General features: G+C 44.9%; 1 protein-coding gene across 1 annotated transcript in view; it reads right to left on the bottom strand.

Annotated features, from left to right (window-relative positions):
- The window catches only part of LOC132772552 (BPI fold-containing family B member 3-like), a 38,136-nt gene extending 21,817 nt beyond the window's left edge, over nucleotides 1–16,319 (bottom strand). The window contains exons 1-4 of the mRNA XM_060771460.2: nucleotides 16,214–16,319; nucleotides 13,162–13,252; nucleotides 10,384–10,485; nucleotides 1,689–1,844 (exon numbers count right to left, since the gene is read on the bottom strand). Coding sequence (XP_060627443.2) covers nucleotides 1,689–1,844; nucleotides 10,384–10,485; nucleotides 13,162–13,252; nucleotides 16,214–16,319 — 455 coding nt within the window. The remainder of the gene's footprint in view (nucleotides 1–1,688; nucleotides 1,845–10,383; nucleotides 10,486–13,161; nucleotides 13,253–16,213) is intronic.
- Nucleotides 16,320–17,032: the final 713 nt, after the last annotated feature.

The raw sequence follows: 17,032 nt of genomic DNA, 5'->3' as shown, positions 1-17,032 counted from the left end.
AGCCTGCCACTTTTGGACTCTCACTTGCTGAGGCGTTCCAGCGAGTGTCTCTGTAGATCTCAGAAAACTATGTCTGGATTTAAGTCATTGACGTGCTGGCTGATACTCAAACAGGGGATGAGCTGGAGATGCCTCTCAATCCAGAAGCAATCAGCATGCAAGAGGAGGAGGTGCAGTAATAGGATACAAGGGTAGGCCAGAAAGTAAAAGAGGTGTGTTTTCTGGGCCCAGAGCCACTCTATCTCTTTTTTCCATATCCCGGGCACCCCGGACGCCTGCAGCTCGCTCCGCCCTTCACTTACACCTTCCCGGTGAGGCACCCCTTCCCCTCACCATCGGGACCGCATTAAGTCCACGAATCCTGATGAATGGATTTTCTTCTACCAAACTTGTAAAGCGTCTCCCTTAATTGTATTGCCGAAGGCTTTCATGGCTGGAATCACTAGGTATCTCTGAGGATGCTTGCCATAGATGCAGGCGAAACGTCAGGAGAAATGCCTCTAGAACATGGCCCTATAGCCCAAAAAACCCCACAAGAACCTAGTCTCCCTTAATTGATTCATACAGTTGCTGCATAGGGCAGGGACATGGCCACTGCAATTTTTTAGCTCCCCCCGCTATATGCAGCAACCACAGATTCTCCAATCCAGATTGGAAGTTTCAGCACCCACTCTATGAGACGACTCCTGGAGTATAAGACTACTCCTGCATATAAGACAATTTCCATGCATAAGGCTATCCCAGCGTATAAGACGACCCCCACGTATAAGATGATCCCCGCGTATAAGATGACCCCCACGTATAAGACGACCCCTGACTTGAGAAGATATTCTTGGGTTAGAAAGTAGTCTTATACACCAGAATATACCTTAAATAAAAATGTAATGTTCGTTTGTGGGATTGACATAACTCAAAAACCACTGGACGAATTGACACCAAATTTGGACATAATACAAGTATCAGGCCAACAAGTGACCATCACTCATAAAAACACTGGAAAACACAGCAGAAGGGACGTAAAAATCCAAAAAACAAAACATAGGTAAAGGTAGTCCCCAGACATTAAGTCCAGTCATGTCTGACTCTGGGGTGTGGTGCTCATCTCCATTTCTAAGCCGAAGAGCCAGCGTTGTCCGTAGACACCTCCAAGGTCATGTGGCCAGCATGGAGCGCCGTTACCTTCCCGCCAGAGCAGTACCTATTGATCTACTCACATTTGCATGTTTTCAAATTGCTAGGTTGGCAGAAGCTAGGGCTGACAGCGGAAGCTCACGCCGCTCCCCGGAATCGAACCTGCAACCTTTCGATCAACAAGCTCAGCAGCTCAGTGCTTTAACCCACTGCGCCACCGGGGGCAAAACAAAACATATATACACATATATATGCAAACACACATATATGCACACACACACACACACACATATATATATGCAAACACATATATATACACATATACACAAATATACACACATGCACACATATATACACACACTAAACACATATACACAGACTGAGCCACAGCAACGTGTGACAGGGGACAGCTAGTAACAAATAAAATGTTGTTGTTGTTGTTAACGGTGAGCTAAGAAGCTTCTACAACTCTGAGGAATTCTGTAAGAGTTCCTGACTATTCCAAGGACACAACAATCCTTGACTCAGAGCACAAACTGTAAGAACCAAATACTTACCCGCCGAAGAATTTGGTGTCAACAGCTTCAAATACAATCCCACATTCAAAAACCTTTAGATCTAATTGACCAGCATCAAAGTTTTCTAAACGATACATCACTTTAACATGCAAATCCATCGAAACAGTCATTAAACTGGAGGGTCTTTGGTGGATCCTGAAAAATACAAACACAAGGGTACACTCCTTTGCAATGTGACAATATACCATTAAGAGTAGGTAGAGATTTAATCACATGTAATGTCAAACAGAAGAGGGGGAAATACCTTATTTGAAATTGTAAGGTAAAGGTTGTCCCCTGACATTAAGTCCAGTCATGTCTAACTTTGGGGTGTGGTGCTCATCTCCATTTCTAAGCCGAAGAGCCGGCGTTGTCCATAGACACCTCCAAGGTCATGTGGCTGGCATGACTGCATGGAGCACCATTACCTTCCCGCTGGAGTGGTACCTATTGATCTACTCACATTTGCATGTTTTTGAACTGCTAGGTTGGCAGAAGCTAGGGCTGACAGCAGAAGCTCATGTCGCTCCCCGGAATCGAACCTGCGACCTTTCAGTCAACAAGCTCAGCAGCTCAGCTTTCTATTTTCCTTCAACGAGCCACATAGGTATAGGAAAAGTAGGTATAACAAAAACTGATACTGAAATGCAACACCGCTTGAGCTCTGCAAGTGCAACATTTTTATGAATGAAGCAGAGAGTGTTTAAGGATCAGAACATCCATAGGGATGCCAGGGTGCTTGTCCATAAAGCCATTGTCCTCCCAGCCCTGCTATATGCCTGCAAAACGTGGACTGTTTATAGATGTCACTTTCAACTTCTGGAATGATTCCATCAGCGTTGCCTCTGAAATGTCCCCTATATCTTTTGGGAAGACAGGTGGACATATGTCAGCATGTGGAAGAAGCAAAGACCACCAGCATTGAAGCCGTGATACTCTGCCATCAACTTCCTCTGGACTTCTGCTTCCTTGGAGACTAGGACGCGGAACAATGGCTTCAAACTACAAGAGAGGAGATTCCATCTGAACATGAGGAAGAACTTCCTGACTGTGAGAGCCGTTCAGCAGTGGAACTCTCTGCCCCGGAAGGAGTGTGGTGGAGGCTCCTTCTTTGGAAGCTTTTAAGCAGAGGCTGGATGGCCATCTGTCAGGGGTGATTTGAATGCAATATTCCTGTTTCTTGGCAGGGGGTTGGACTGGATGGCCCATGAGGTCTCTTCCAACTCTTTGATTCTATGATTCTATGACTGAATGCCATGATGTCCGAATGCCCAAAGATCACCGTTTCCCAAAGCACTTACTATATTCTCACCTCAAGAATGGTAAACAGAATGTTGATGGACAGGAAAAGAAATTGAATGATGGGCTTAAAGCCAACCTTAAAAACCGTGGCCTAGACACCAAGAGAAAACTGGGAAACCCTGGCCCTTGAGCGCCCTAACTGGTGGTCAGCTGTGACCAGCAATGCTGTAGAATTTGAAGAGACACGAATGGAGGGTGAAAGGGAGAAACGTGCCAAGAGGAAGGCGCATCAAGCCAACCCTGACCGGGACTGCTGTGATGGCACGCCCGGGCCCTTGGGAAAAACTAATGTCTGGCTTTACTCGGGGGCTATCTGATACCTTCTGTTATGATCTCTTTTTTCGATAGAGTTACAAGCTGGATAGATGCGGGAAATGCCGTGGATGTAGCACACCTGGATTTCAGTAAGGCCTTCGACAAGGTCCCCCATGACCTTCTGGCAAGGAAACTAGTCCAATGTGGGCGAGGGAAAACTACGGTGAGGTGGATCTGGAATTGGTTAAATGGACGAACCCAGAGCGTGATTCTCCCCAAGGATTCCTCTTCATCTTGGAAAGAAGTGACAAGTGGAGTGCCATCAGCAGGGTTCCATGCTGGGCCCGGTCCGGTCCACCATCTTTAATAATGACTTAGATGAAGGGCTGGAAGGCAAGATCATCAAGTTTGCAAACGACACCAAGAGAGCCAAAACTCCAGAGAACAGGAGTAGAATTCAAAACGATCTTGACAGATTAAAGAGATGAAGGGCCAAAACTAACAAAATGAAGTTCAACAGTGACAAATGCAAGATACTCCACTTTGGCAGAAAAAATGAAATGCAAAGATACAGAATGGGGGATGAAGCCTGGCTCGAGAGCAATACTTGTGAAAAAGATCTTGGAGTCCTCATGGACAACAAGTTAAACATGAGCCAACAATGTGATGTGGCGGCAAAAAAAGCCAATGGGATTTTGGCCTGCATCAATAGGAGCATAGTGTCTAGATCTAAGGAAGTAATGCTCCCCATGCTCTATTCCGCTTTGGTTAGACCACACCTGAAATATTGTGTCCAATCCTGGGCACCACAGTTCAAGAGAGATATTGACAAGCTGGAATGTGTCCAGAGGAGGGCAACTCAAATGTTCAAGGGTCTGGAGAACAAGCCCTATGAGGAGCAGCTTAAGGAGCTGGGCATGTTTAGCCTGAAGAAGAGAAGGCTGAGAGGAGACATGATAGCCATATATAAATATATGAGAGGAAGCCACAGGGAGGAGGGAGCAAGCTTGTTTTCTGCTTCCCTGGAGACTAGGACGCAATGGATCAATAGCTTCAAACCACAAGAGAGGAGATTCCATCTGAACATGAGGTAGAACTTCCTGACTGTGAGAGCTGTTAAGTAGTGGAACTCTCTGCCCCGGAGTGTGGTGGAGGCTCCTTCTTTGGAAGCTTTTAAACAGTAGCTGGATGGCCATCTGTCAGGGGTGATTTGAATGCAATATTCCTGCTTCTTGTCAGGGGTTGGACTGGATGGCCCATGAGGTCTCTTCCAACTCTTTGATTCTATGATTCTATGATTAAGACCCTTAGCAGACCGAGGCACTTAAGGCAAGGTGAAAAGATAACCAAAATGAGTTTATTGAAACAAGATGAATAAAGGGTTAACTCCACCTGGGACTATCATAGGATAACTCAAAACAATACATTACAAAAGGAGATACTGCTGATTGCAGCCATCTCTCTGGAGTCTTTGAAAGTCTCTTACCTCTGGTGCAAAGAGATGGTTATAAAGAAAGAAAACACAGTATTTTTTTATGGTTATAAACTGTCTCAATCTTCTTCCTTGTGAAGCTTAAGCTGGCCAAAAGCTTCTGTTGTCCTTTGGACTGCTAGTATATGGCTACTGCTGAATGCAGGTGCTAAGAATGCCTGTTTTGGATTGTGTAGCGAATTTGTTACTCTATGTGAAAATTTTAGTGCATAGCTCAGCGTTTCTCAACCTGGGGGTCGGGACCCCTAAGGGGGTCACGAGGGGGTGTCAGAGGGGTCACCAAAGACCATAAGAAAACACAGTATTTTTTTATGGTCATGGGGATTTCCATGTGGAATGTTTGAGCCAATTCTATCGTTGGTGGAGTTCTTTGATTATAATGAACTATAATTCCCAGCAACTACAACTCCCAAATGTCAAGATCTATTTTCCCCAGACTCCACCAGTGTTCGCATTTGGGCATATTGAGTATTCGTGCCAAGTTTGGTCCAGATCCACCATTGCATGAGTCATAGAATCATAGAATCATAGAATCAAAGAGTTGGAAGAGACCTCATGGGCCATCCAGTCCAACCCCCTGCCAAGAAGCAGGAATATTGCATTCAAATCACCCCTGACAGATGGCCATCCAGCCTCTGCTTAAAAGCTTCCAAAGAAGGAGCCTCCACCACACTCCGGGGCAGAGAGTTCCACTGCTGAACGGCTCTCACAGTCAGGAAGTTCTTCCTCATGTTCAGATGGAATCTCCTCTCTTGTAGTTTGAAGCCATTGTTCCATTGCGTTCTAGTCTCCAAGGAAGCAGAAAACAAGCCTGCTCCCTTCTCCCTGTGGCTTCCTCTCACATATTTATACATGGCTATCATATCTCCTCTCAGCCTTCTCTTCTTCAGGCTAAACATGCCCAGTTCCCTAAGCCGCTCCTCATAGGGCTTGTTCTCCAGACCCTTGATCATTTGAGTCGCCTTCCTCTGGACACATTCCAGCTTGTCAATATCTCTCTTGAATTGTGGTGCCCAGAATTGGACACAATATTCCAGATGTCCACAGTGCTCTCTGGATATAGGTGAACTACAACTCCCAAACTCAAGGTCAATGCCCATCAAACCCTTCCAGTGTTTTCCATTGGTCATGGGAGCCAAGTTTGGTCCAAATCCATCGCTGGTGGAGTTCAGAATGCTCTTTGATTAGAAGTGAACTATAAATCCCTGCAACTACAACTCCCAAATGACAAAATCAATCCTCCCCCAACCCCACTAGCATTCACATTTGGGTGTATTGGGTATTTGTGCCCAGTTTGGTCCAGTGAATGAAAATGCATCCTGCAGATCAGATATTTACATTATGATTTATAACAGTAGTAAAATGACGGTTATGAGTAGCAACGAAAACAATATTATGGTTGGGGGTCACCACAACATGAGGAACTGTATTAAGGGGTCACGCCATTAGGAAGGTTGAGAAACACTGGCATAGCTCTATGTTTGCAGGGGGCAGATAAGGAAGATTAGAGACAAGTAGGATAGCAACAGCGGACAAGATCATTTGCATATGGAGGCCAATTGGTCCTATGCAGATTAGTGCAGACCGTTGGGAAGAGCAGAGCTGAACATTCTAAAGGGGCGGAGTTAAGTTCAAAAAAGGAGTGAGGGGGAGAGTTTAAAAAATGACAGTTGGTGAGGGACTGCCATTTGTGAAGTACAGTTAAAGGATTAGGAACAGAGCCTGTCAGGAATAAGTACTTAAAGAATCATAGAATCATAGAATCAAAGAGTTGGAAGAGACCTCATGGGCCATTCAGTCCAACCCCGTTCTGCCAAGAAGCAGGGATATTGCATTCAAATCACCCCTGACAGATGGCCATCCAGCCTCTGCTTAAAAGCTTCCAAAGAAGGAGCCTCCACCACACTCCGGGGCAGAGAGTTCCACTGCTGAACGGCTCTCACAGTCAGGAAGTTCTTCCTAATGTTCAGATGGAATCTCCTCTCTTGTAGTTTGAAGCCATTGTTCCATTGCGTCCTAGTCTCCAAGGAAGCAGAAAACAAGCTTGCTCCCTCCTCCTCCCTGTGGCTTCCTCTCACATATTTATACATGGCTATCATATCTCCTCTCAGCCTTCTCATCTTCAGGCTAAACATGCCCAGCTCCCCAAGCCGCTCCTCATAGGCCTTGTTCTCCAGACCCTTGATCATTTTAGTCGCCCTCCTCTGGACACATTCCTGCTTGTCAAGATCTCTCTTGAATTGTGGTGCCCAGAATTGGACACAATATTCCAGGTGTGGTCTAACCAAAGCAGAATAGAGGGGTAGCATTACTTCCTTAGATCTAGACACTATGCTCCTCTTGATACAGGCCAAAATCCCATTGGCTTTTTTTTGCCGCCACATCACATTCCTGGCTCATGTTTAACTTGCTGTCCACGAGGACTCCAAGATCTTTTTCACACGTACTGCTCTCGAGCCAGGCGTCACCCATTCTGTCTCTTTGCATTTCATTTTTTTCTGCCAAAGTGGAGTATCTTGCATTTGTCACTGTTGAACTTCATTTTGTTAGTTTTGGCCCATCTCTCTAATCTGTCAAGATCGTTTTGAATTCTGCTCCTGTCCTCTGGACTATTGGCTGGAGTCCTCGTGGACAACAAGTTAAGCATGAGCCAACAATGTGATGTGGCGGCAAAAAAAGCCCATGGGATTTTGGCCTGCATCAAGAGGAGCATAGTGTCAAGATCAGTGGTTCTCAACCTTTCCAATGGCATGACCCCTTAATACAGTTTCTCATGTGGTGCTGACCCCCAACCATAACATTACTTTCGTTGCTACTTTGCTATCGTTATGAATCGTAATGTAAATATCTGATATGCAGGGTGTATTTTCATTCACTGGATCAATCGGCACCCGATACACCCAAATCTGAATACTGCTGGGAGTTGTAGTTTCTGGGATTTACAGTTCAGCTACAATTAAAGAGCATCCTAAATTCCAGTACTGATGGCACACATAACTCCCATGAACAAGAGAAAATACAAGCAGGGTTTGGTAGGCATTGACCTTGAATTTGGGAGTTGTAGTTCCCCTACATCCAGAGAGCACTGTGGACTCAAACAATGGTGGATCTGGACCAAACTTGGCATGAATACTCCATATGCCCAAATGTGAACACTGGTGAACTTTGGGATTTGTAATTACTGAGATTTATAGGTCACGTACAATCAAAGAGTTTTCTGAACTCCACCAACAATAGAATTGGGCCAAACTTGACACACAGAACCCCCTTGACCAACAGAAAATACTGTGTTTTCTGATGGTCTTCAGTGACCCCTCTGATGTCCCCTCGCGACCCCCCCAGGGGTCCCAACCCCCAGGTTGAGAAACGCTGGTCTAGATCCAGGGAAGTAATGCTACCCATGCTCTATTCCGCTTTGGTTAGACCACTTTACCTGGAATATTGTGTCCAATTCTGGGCACCACAATTCAAGAGAGATATTGACAAGCAGGAATGTGTCCAGAGGAGGGCGACTAAAATGATCAAGGGTCTGGAGAACAAGCCCTATGAGGAGCGGCTTAGGGAACTGGGCATGTTTAGCCTGAAGAAGAGAAGGCTGAGAGGAGATAGGATAGCCATGTGTAAATATGTGAGAGGAAGCCACAGGGAGGAGGGAGCAAGCTTGTTTTCTGCTTCCCTGGAGACTGGGACGCAATGGAACAATGGCTTCAAACTACAAGAGAGGAGATTCCATCTGAACATGAGGAAGAACTTCCTGACTGTGAGAGCCGTTCAGCAGTGGAACTCTCTGCCCCGGAGTGTGGTGGAGGCTCCTTCTTTGGAAGCTTTTAAGCAGAGGCTGATGGCCATTTGTCAGAGGAGATTTGAATGCAATATTCCTGCTTCTTGGCAGAATGGGGTTGGACTGGATGGCCCAGGAGGTCTCTTCCAACTCTTTGATTCTATGATTCTATGTGAGAGGAAGCCACAGGGAGAAGGAGGGAGCAAGCTTGTTTTCTGCTTCCCTGGAGACTAGGACGCAATGGAACAATGGCTTCAAACTACAAGAGAGGAGATTCCATCTGAACATGAGGAAGAACTTCCTGACTGTGAGAGCCGTTCAGCAGTGGAACTCTCTGCCCCGGAGTGTGGTGGAGGCTCCTTCTTTGGAAGCTTTTAAACAGAGGCTGGATGGCCATCTATCAGGGGTGATTTGAATGCAATATTCCTGCTTCTTGGCAGAATGGGGTTGGACTGGATGGCCCAGGAGGTCTCTTCCAACTCTTGGATTCTAGGATTCTGTGATGTTTTAGGAATAGCTGTTAGTGAAAAGCAGTTAGATAAATAGATCTTGAGTCTTAAGGAAAGTAAAAAAGGCCCGAGTTGCCTATTTTCAGAATATAAAAGGAAGTAACATGTTCGTGGATGTGAAACTTTGAAAGTTATTGAGAAAGGTTAACCAAGCAAGTGTAACTAAATGTAAGCATCAAGAACTGTAACAAGACACAAAAACAATTGTATCCACAACATTTAGAGCCTGAAGGGTTTGAATAAACTTACTTTGTTACATATAAGAGAGCCTCCAGCCAGTGTTTCCAAGCCAAAGAGGCTTTTGTTTTACAACACACAGAGCATCTCAGATATTAAAGTGTTGGAAGAGGACTGCACATAGAATCATAGAATCAAAGAGTTGGAAGAGACCTCCTGGGCCATCCAGTCCAACCCCATTCTGCCAAGAAGCAGGAATATTGCATTCAAATCACCCCCGACAGATGGCCATCCAGCCTCTGCTTAAAAGCTTCCAAAGAAGGAGACTCCACCACACTCCGGGGCAGAGAGTTCCACTGCTGAACGGCTCTCACAGTCAGGAAGTTCTTCCTCATGTTCAGATGGAATCTCCTCTCATGTACATAGGTACATGCTTCTTTACAAACTGGTGGCTTCCCTCCCTGGCATTGCAGATTGCTTGGCCTAGGATTATCAGACAATGCTCCAAGACTCTAGTAACTGTAGAAAAAGGAGGAGTCCAGCAAGAGAGCCCTATACAGGGAATTGGAATAGACCATCAAAGAGAGCTCTATATAGGGAATTGGAATAGACCAACTAAGGCTGGCCTCTGGGGGGTGTTATGCTCCACCCAAAAACTAATACAAAAGAAAGTACCTACACTATTGAGAAAATCATCAGTTCCTCTCAACAGGGGGACCTGATTCAAAGGAGAAGAAAAAGCAGAGCCAAGACTTCACAACCGCCTTTCACCTGGAAACCGATGCCTTCACTGTGGAAGAACATACGGGTCAAGTATAGGCTCCAGAATCACCTATGTATCCACCACCAAGACACTACGCTTAGAAGGCCATCACACTCGGACAACGAGTAAGTAAGTAAGATATAGAAATGGTTATCAATTACTTTTATTGGGGCTTTATGCGTAAGGTCACGGTGAATTATATTTTTTTAAAATAAATTACCAATTTCGGAGGGCTAATAAGAGTTTCTGAAGTTTAGTTCTGGGCCTGATTTGGGAGATAATTTGTTTAAATCGCTGGTACCCTTTACACCATTTGGTATGTAATACTATACAGATGAGTAAAATACATTATATCTTTTTTCAGTGGCAAGATATGTTTGTTTTGCTGTTGGAAAAAGCGGATTGCCAATACTCACGCATGGCCAATGATGTCCATATGAATATACGGATTCACTTCTGCTGCCCCGTCGAGCAAGAACACCTTAACATCAGTAAGATCAACATTCGCAATACTAAGCCTGAAAAAAGGGATTGAAAGCAGTGAGAACAGGGATGCACTCAGGCAACTTTAAATAATGTAATTCCTTTAATTGTTGTTATGTAGCGGTACTCAACCTGGGGGTCGCGACCCCCAGGGGGGTCACCTGGCCATTTTGGAGGGGTCGCGAGGTCACCTCCATTGGCCCCGTCTTCACGCGAGGCTTGACTTTGTGCAAAGCCCCTTCGCCCACCTCGCGCTTTCACCATTTGGCGAGGGCGCGAGGCGGGCGGGGTGTCCTCGGCGTGAGACCTGACTTCTCGCAAAGCCCCCTCACCCGCTTCGCGCTTTTGCCATTTGGCGAGGGTGTGAGGCGTGTTAGGGGATCTCAGAGTGAGGTCTGATTTCGTGCAAAGCCCCCTCGCACGCATCACGCTTTTGCCATCATCAGGACCCCTGAACGGGTCACAAGGGGGGTTTCAGATGGGTCACCAAAGACCATCTGTTGACCACGGGGCTTCTGTTTGGTAACTTTGGCCCAATTCTATCATTAATTGGGTTCAGAATGCTCTTTGATTGCAGGTGAACTGTAAATCCCAGCAACTATAGCTCCCAAATGTCAAGGTCTATTTTCACCAAACTCCACCACTGTTCACGTTTGGCCATATTGAGCATTCATGCCAAGTTTGGTCCAGATTGATCATTGTTTGAGTCCACAATGCTCTCTGGATGTAAGTGAACTACAACTCCAAAACTCAATGCCCATCAAATCCTTCCAGTATTTTCTATTAGTAATGGGAGTTCCGTATGCCAAGTTTAGTTCAATTTCATCATTAGTGGAGTTCAGAATGCTCTTTGATTGTAGGTGAACTATAAATCCCATCAACTACAACTCCCAAATGACAAAATCTCTCCCCCACCCCCACCCCACCAGTATTCAAATTTGGGCCTATCGGGCATTTGTGCCAAATTTGGTTCAATGAATGAAAATACAACCTGCATATCAGATACTGACATTACAATTCATAACAGGAGCAAAATTCCAGTTATGAAGTAACAATGAAAATAATTTTATGGTTGGGGGTCACCCCAGCATGAGGAACTGTATTAAGGGGTCACCGCATTATTTTTGGTGCTACTTCATAACTGTAATTTTGCTACTGTTGTGAATCATAATGTAAATATCTGATAGGCAGGATGCATTCTCATTCACTGGACCACATTTGACACAAATACCCAATACACCCAAATTTGAATACTGGTAAGGTTGGGGGGGAATTGATTTTGTCATTTGGGAGTTGCTGTTGCTTGGATTTCTAGTTCACCTACAATCAAAGAGCATTCTAAACTCCACCAATGTTGGAATTGAACCAAACTTGGCACACAGAACTCACATGACCCAACAGAAAATACTGGAAGGGTTTGGTGGGTGTGCTGTCATGCGCTGGGCCTATAACAGTTGTCTTTCGAACAGGACGTGCTCTTTGTGCCCAGCGGGAAACCGGGGTGCCTTGACTGAGAGGCCCTAAGGATTTTCCTATACAAAAGTCTTTAGAAGCTTGAAAAGTTTAACAAAGTCCTTTATTATTGCTTAAATCTTCAACAAACAATCAAATACTTCAACAAATTAAACAAATGCTTCTTAACTTGTTTACAAAGGACAGGCACCTTGCTTGGAGAACTATTTCTTTCTTTAACAAGGAAAACCCTTTTTGACCCCTCCCGGGCAATCTGTTCTCTAAACTTTGCTGGTGTGGGCCCTACTCCCGGCTCCAAACTGCTTCTTGGATCCTGAGTAGACCTACCAGCCAAGGCTTTGTAGATTCTCCAGCTGGAGTCCTTTTGGATTTTCTCCACAAATGATGTGGATCTGTATCTTTAACCCCAACAAGGGTTGTGCTGTAAAACTGTTTTCCTTAGAAGCTTTAGGGCTGTTTCCCCCGGATGTTGTGAGAAATGAAGCTTCTCTACAGGTTGGGAAAGCTCACGTCCTGTAACTAGGGTTGGTTCAGACTGAAAGACTGTCTGAAGTCTTTCTTTTCCCTCCCAGAGCCCTGGGGAAAGGGGTGGAACTAAAGAACATAATGATGATTGACGGGTCATTGGCCCTATAATTGCAGAGCAAGGGAAACCACCTTACTGCAAAATGCATTGAAGCTTGGAATACATGCACACACTCAATAGAAAGAAAATGAAGTAGGAGCTCCTGATACATCCGTACCAGTACAGTGGGCATTGACCTTGAGCTTTGGAGTTGTAGTTCACCTACATCCAGAGAGCACTGTGGACACAAACAATGATGGATCTGGACGAACTTGGCACAGATACTCAATGTGCCCAAATGTGAACACGGTGGAGTTTGGGGGAAATCGACCTTGACATTTGAGGGTTGTAGTTGCTGGGATTTATAGTTTGCCTACAATCAAAGAGCATTCTGAACTCCACCAACTATAGAATTGGGCCAAAGTTTCCACACAAAACCCCATGACTAACAGGAAATACTAAGTTTTCTGATGGTTTTGGCGACCCCTCTGGCACCCCCCCCCAAAAAAAAACCCAAAACACCCCAGGTTGAATGATGCTGTCCCAACATCATTGTGTCAATGCTGGCAACTTTTTCCATAATCCCATTACCAGGCATTGCTAATGTACAAGAGTGGTCTTTAGAGACATCAATCATAAAGCATCCACATTGCAAATCTCCGTTTCTGCTTACCCAACAACACTGCCATGCTTGATGTCAAGAAGTGTAAGGCCTTTGAGGTGATTCGCTAGAAGATCATCTTGTGTTAAAGTCCCTTTAAAGGCTGAAACATATAAATAATATCAGTGAGACGATGTGATTCTGTATCCACGGATTCCTTCATCCACTATTATTTATTTATTTATTTACTGTATTTGTATACCGCCTTTCTCAGCCTATCGGCGACTCAAGGCGATTTCCAACAAAACAGTATACATAATATCATAGTACAAATTAGACATTAAAACAACATAAAACACAACAAGCAATAAAAACAACATCATTAGTGTCTCCTTATTGTCAAGCATTGTCCAGTTCCATCGTCAAATCGTCAGATTTCCTATATCAGTTATCTATATCCGTTACTCTGTGTTTGTGAATGCTTGCTCAAATAGCCATGTTTTAACTTGCTTCCGAAATGTTAAGAGGGAAAGAGCAGATCTAATTTCTCTAGGGAGGGCGTTCCATAGCCGAGGGGCCACCACTGAGAAGACCCTGTCTCTCGTCCCCGCCAAATGTACCTGTGACGAAGGCGGGACCGAGAGCAGGGCCTCCCCGGATGATCTCAAGGTCTTTGATGGTTCATAAGGGGAGATGCGTTCGGACTAGTAAGTTGGGCCAGAACTGTTTAGGACTGTATAGGCCAAAGCTAGCACTTTGAATTGAGCCTGGTAGCAAACCGGCAGCCAGTGGAGCTGACGCAACAGCGGGGTTGTATGCTCCCTGAGAGCCACTCCTGTTAGCAATCTGGCTGCTGTTCATTGGACTAAATGAAGCTTCTGGACCGTCTTCAAAGGCAACGCCACGTAGAGCGCATTGCAGTAGTCTATACAGGATGTAACCAGAGCGTGTACTACTGTGGCCAAGTAAGACTTCCTAAGGTATGGGCGCAGCTGGCGCACAAGCTTTAATTGTGCAAATGCTCCCCTGGTCACCGCCGAAACCTGAGTATAAACAGCCACACCTGTACAATCAGCCACTCATGGGATTTTAATGTTTATACTATAATTATTTTATGCTTGTCTTTCGATTCAATCAGTTTATTTTATATTGAGATGAAGACTGCTACAGACAGCTATTTTTGGGTCCTTCAGCCATTTCGGTTAATGAGCAGGCGTGCATTGTGGGAAATGTAGTTTAACAGCAGGGCCTTTTGCAATCTCTACCACTGGGGGCCTGGCCTTCCCAAACTACAATTAAGATGGCTGCGATTAGCCACGCTCACCGCATCCCTTCTGGCAGCCCTGGCCAAAAGAATGAGATTTTAAAAGTTTTTAGGCTTTACCAAAGTTGCTTAATGGTTGTGAAAATGGTTTGGGAGACATCCAAACATTACAGAATATTTCCCAAAAAAAGGGGTAAGAGGTTCAAAATCGGAATTTTCCCCACAACTTTCCTGCATGGTTCAAAACCCGCTTTGGATGTTCAAATTCGTATGTTTTTCCCAAATTTTAATCATTTCCAAGCGAACCTATCCAACCCTAATAGTGTTGGAGCTCAGCCTGTGGTTGTGTTTCAGGATCAGGGTGGTTTAGATTTGGGGAGTGATGTCAATGAGTTTCAAGATGGCAATGGTTTGGTCAATGATATTGATGCAGAGAATGACCAGGAGATCACTGTTCAAAGTATAGTTTCTCATGAGAATGTCCCTGAAGGGTGCGGGGATGATGGTGTGCTCCCTGAATTGCTACCAGAGAATTCCCATGATTTGGAGCTTGAAAACAGCTCGGCACCTGGCCCAGCTGCAGGAATTAATGAGCAAATAGATAGACAAGAGGAGATTGGTCAAAACAGAATAACCGAACAGTGGCTTCGGCGTTCTGTCAGGCTCAGAGAGAAAAAGATAAGAGATTCTAAGCTAAAGTGAAACCAATTCCTGAGCAGAGCTTAACAAGGAGATAAAAATCCCAAGTACAGGATATGTAGTCAGATGAAGCATCGTTTGGAATCAAGTCAAAATCTAGTCCTTGTTTCATGGAAGCTTTGCTTGGAAGATTTATGCTTAAGTGTCTTTTGTTTCATGGTTTTGATTCTTGGATTCTATGATTTTATATTCATGCCCTGGGATCATGTTTCCTGGTTTTTTGGATTTTATTAGAGAAGTTTTGCCTTTGTTTTCATGGACTTTGCTGGACTTTTTCCCTGGACTACTTTGTTCCTGCTTATCTTCTTACCGAATTGGATTTACCTATTTCTTTAAAGTGCTTTTTTACTTTACTGCTTTTTAATTATTTATTTATTATTTATTTATTTGCTTCATTTCTATACCGCGTTTCTCAACCTTATTAGGCGACTCAATGCGGTTTACACAATGTAAATTATCACAACACTAACAGTTAAAACACATCATACACAATAACAAAATACACAATTATTATCAATTCATAATGCCTCGATAACAAAACAAAATCCATTCTCATAAGCCTTATGCCATTCCTATGTTCACTTTACCGTCTTCCTATGTTCGATTGCACTGAGTTAGCCAAACGCTTGCTCAAAGAGCCAGGTTTTAACCTTCTTCCGAAACGCCAGCAGCGAAGGGGCCTGTCTGATGTCAGTGGGTAGGGCATTCCATAGCCGAGGGGCCACCACCGAGAAGGCCCTGTCTCTCGTCCCCGCCAACCGTGCCTGTGACGCAGGCGGGACCGAGAGCAGGGCCTCCCCGGAAGATCTTAGTGTCCGCGATGGTTCATAGGTGGAGATGCGTTCGGAGAGGTAAGTGGGGCCGGAACCGTTTAGCGGTTCTGGCCCCACTTATTATCTTCAATAAAAGGATTGTTTTCCTATTCAACTGCATGGTGTTTAAAATCAGAGAGCTTTTCATGTTCTGGAGTGCAACAATAGGGACATCTTAAGGTTGTCATAAATCCAAAACAACTCAAAGGAGTACAACAGCTACATCCTTTCCAAGCTCATGCCTCCCAATTTTCCCTTGTTTGCACCAGGTGGGCCGGGGAAGGATTAGTATGGAACGTTCTTAGGATGGACTGCTCTCTACCCTAAATAATCCAGTGGGCTTTCTTACCTTTAGACATTTCATCATCAGATAAAGCAACCCTAATCCCTGGAATCGTTCCTTCAGCAGGGCTCAATAGGCCACAGAAGGCTAGAACTCCCAGAATCTTCCACATCTTGCTGTCCTCAGACCTAAATGGGAAAAATACTCGGACTGTTAATGAACATCGAGAAAACCAAAGTGCTCTTCCAGCAGTTACCAGCCAATCCCTCTCCAATGCCAGAAATACAGCTTAATGGTGTAACATTAGAAAATGTTGGCCATTTCCGCTACCTCAGGAGCCACCTCTCCACCAAAGTCAACATTGACACTGAAATACAACACCACCTGAGCTCTGCAAGTGCAGCATTTTTCCGAATCGAGCAGAGAGTGTTTGAGGACTGGGACATCCGTAGGGATACCAAGGTGCTTGTTTATAAAGCTATTGTCCTCCCAACCCTGCTATACGCCTGCGAGACGTGGACAGTCTACAGACGTCACATGCAACTCCTGGAACAATTCCATCAGCGTGGCCTCTGAAAATCCTGGAAATCTCTTGGAAAGACAAGCAGACAAATGTCAGCATGCTGGAAGAAGCAAAGACCACCAGCAATGAAACGATGGTCCTCTGTCATCAATTCCGCTGGACCGGTCACATTGTCCAAATGCCCGACCACCATCTCCCAAAACAGTTGTTATACATCGAACTCAAGAACGGAAAACGGAATGTTGGAGGACAGGAAAAGAGGTTTAGAGATGGGCTCAACACCAGCCTTAAAAACTGTGGCATAGACACTGAGAACTGGGAAGCCCTGGCCTTTGAGCGCTCCAGCTGGAGGTCAGCTGTGA

Source organism: Anolis sagrei, chromosome 4 (genome assembly GCF_037176765.1).
Source record: "Anolis sagrei isolate rAnoSag1 chromosome 4, rAnoSag1.mat, whole genome shotgun sequence".
NCBI classification, from domain to species: domain Eukaryota; kingdom Metazoa; phylum Chordata; class Lepidosauria; order Squamata; family Dactyloidae; genus Anolis; species Anolis sagrei.
This window is presented reverse-complemented; position numbering and strand designations above follow the sequence as displayed.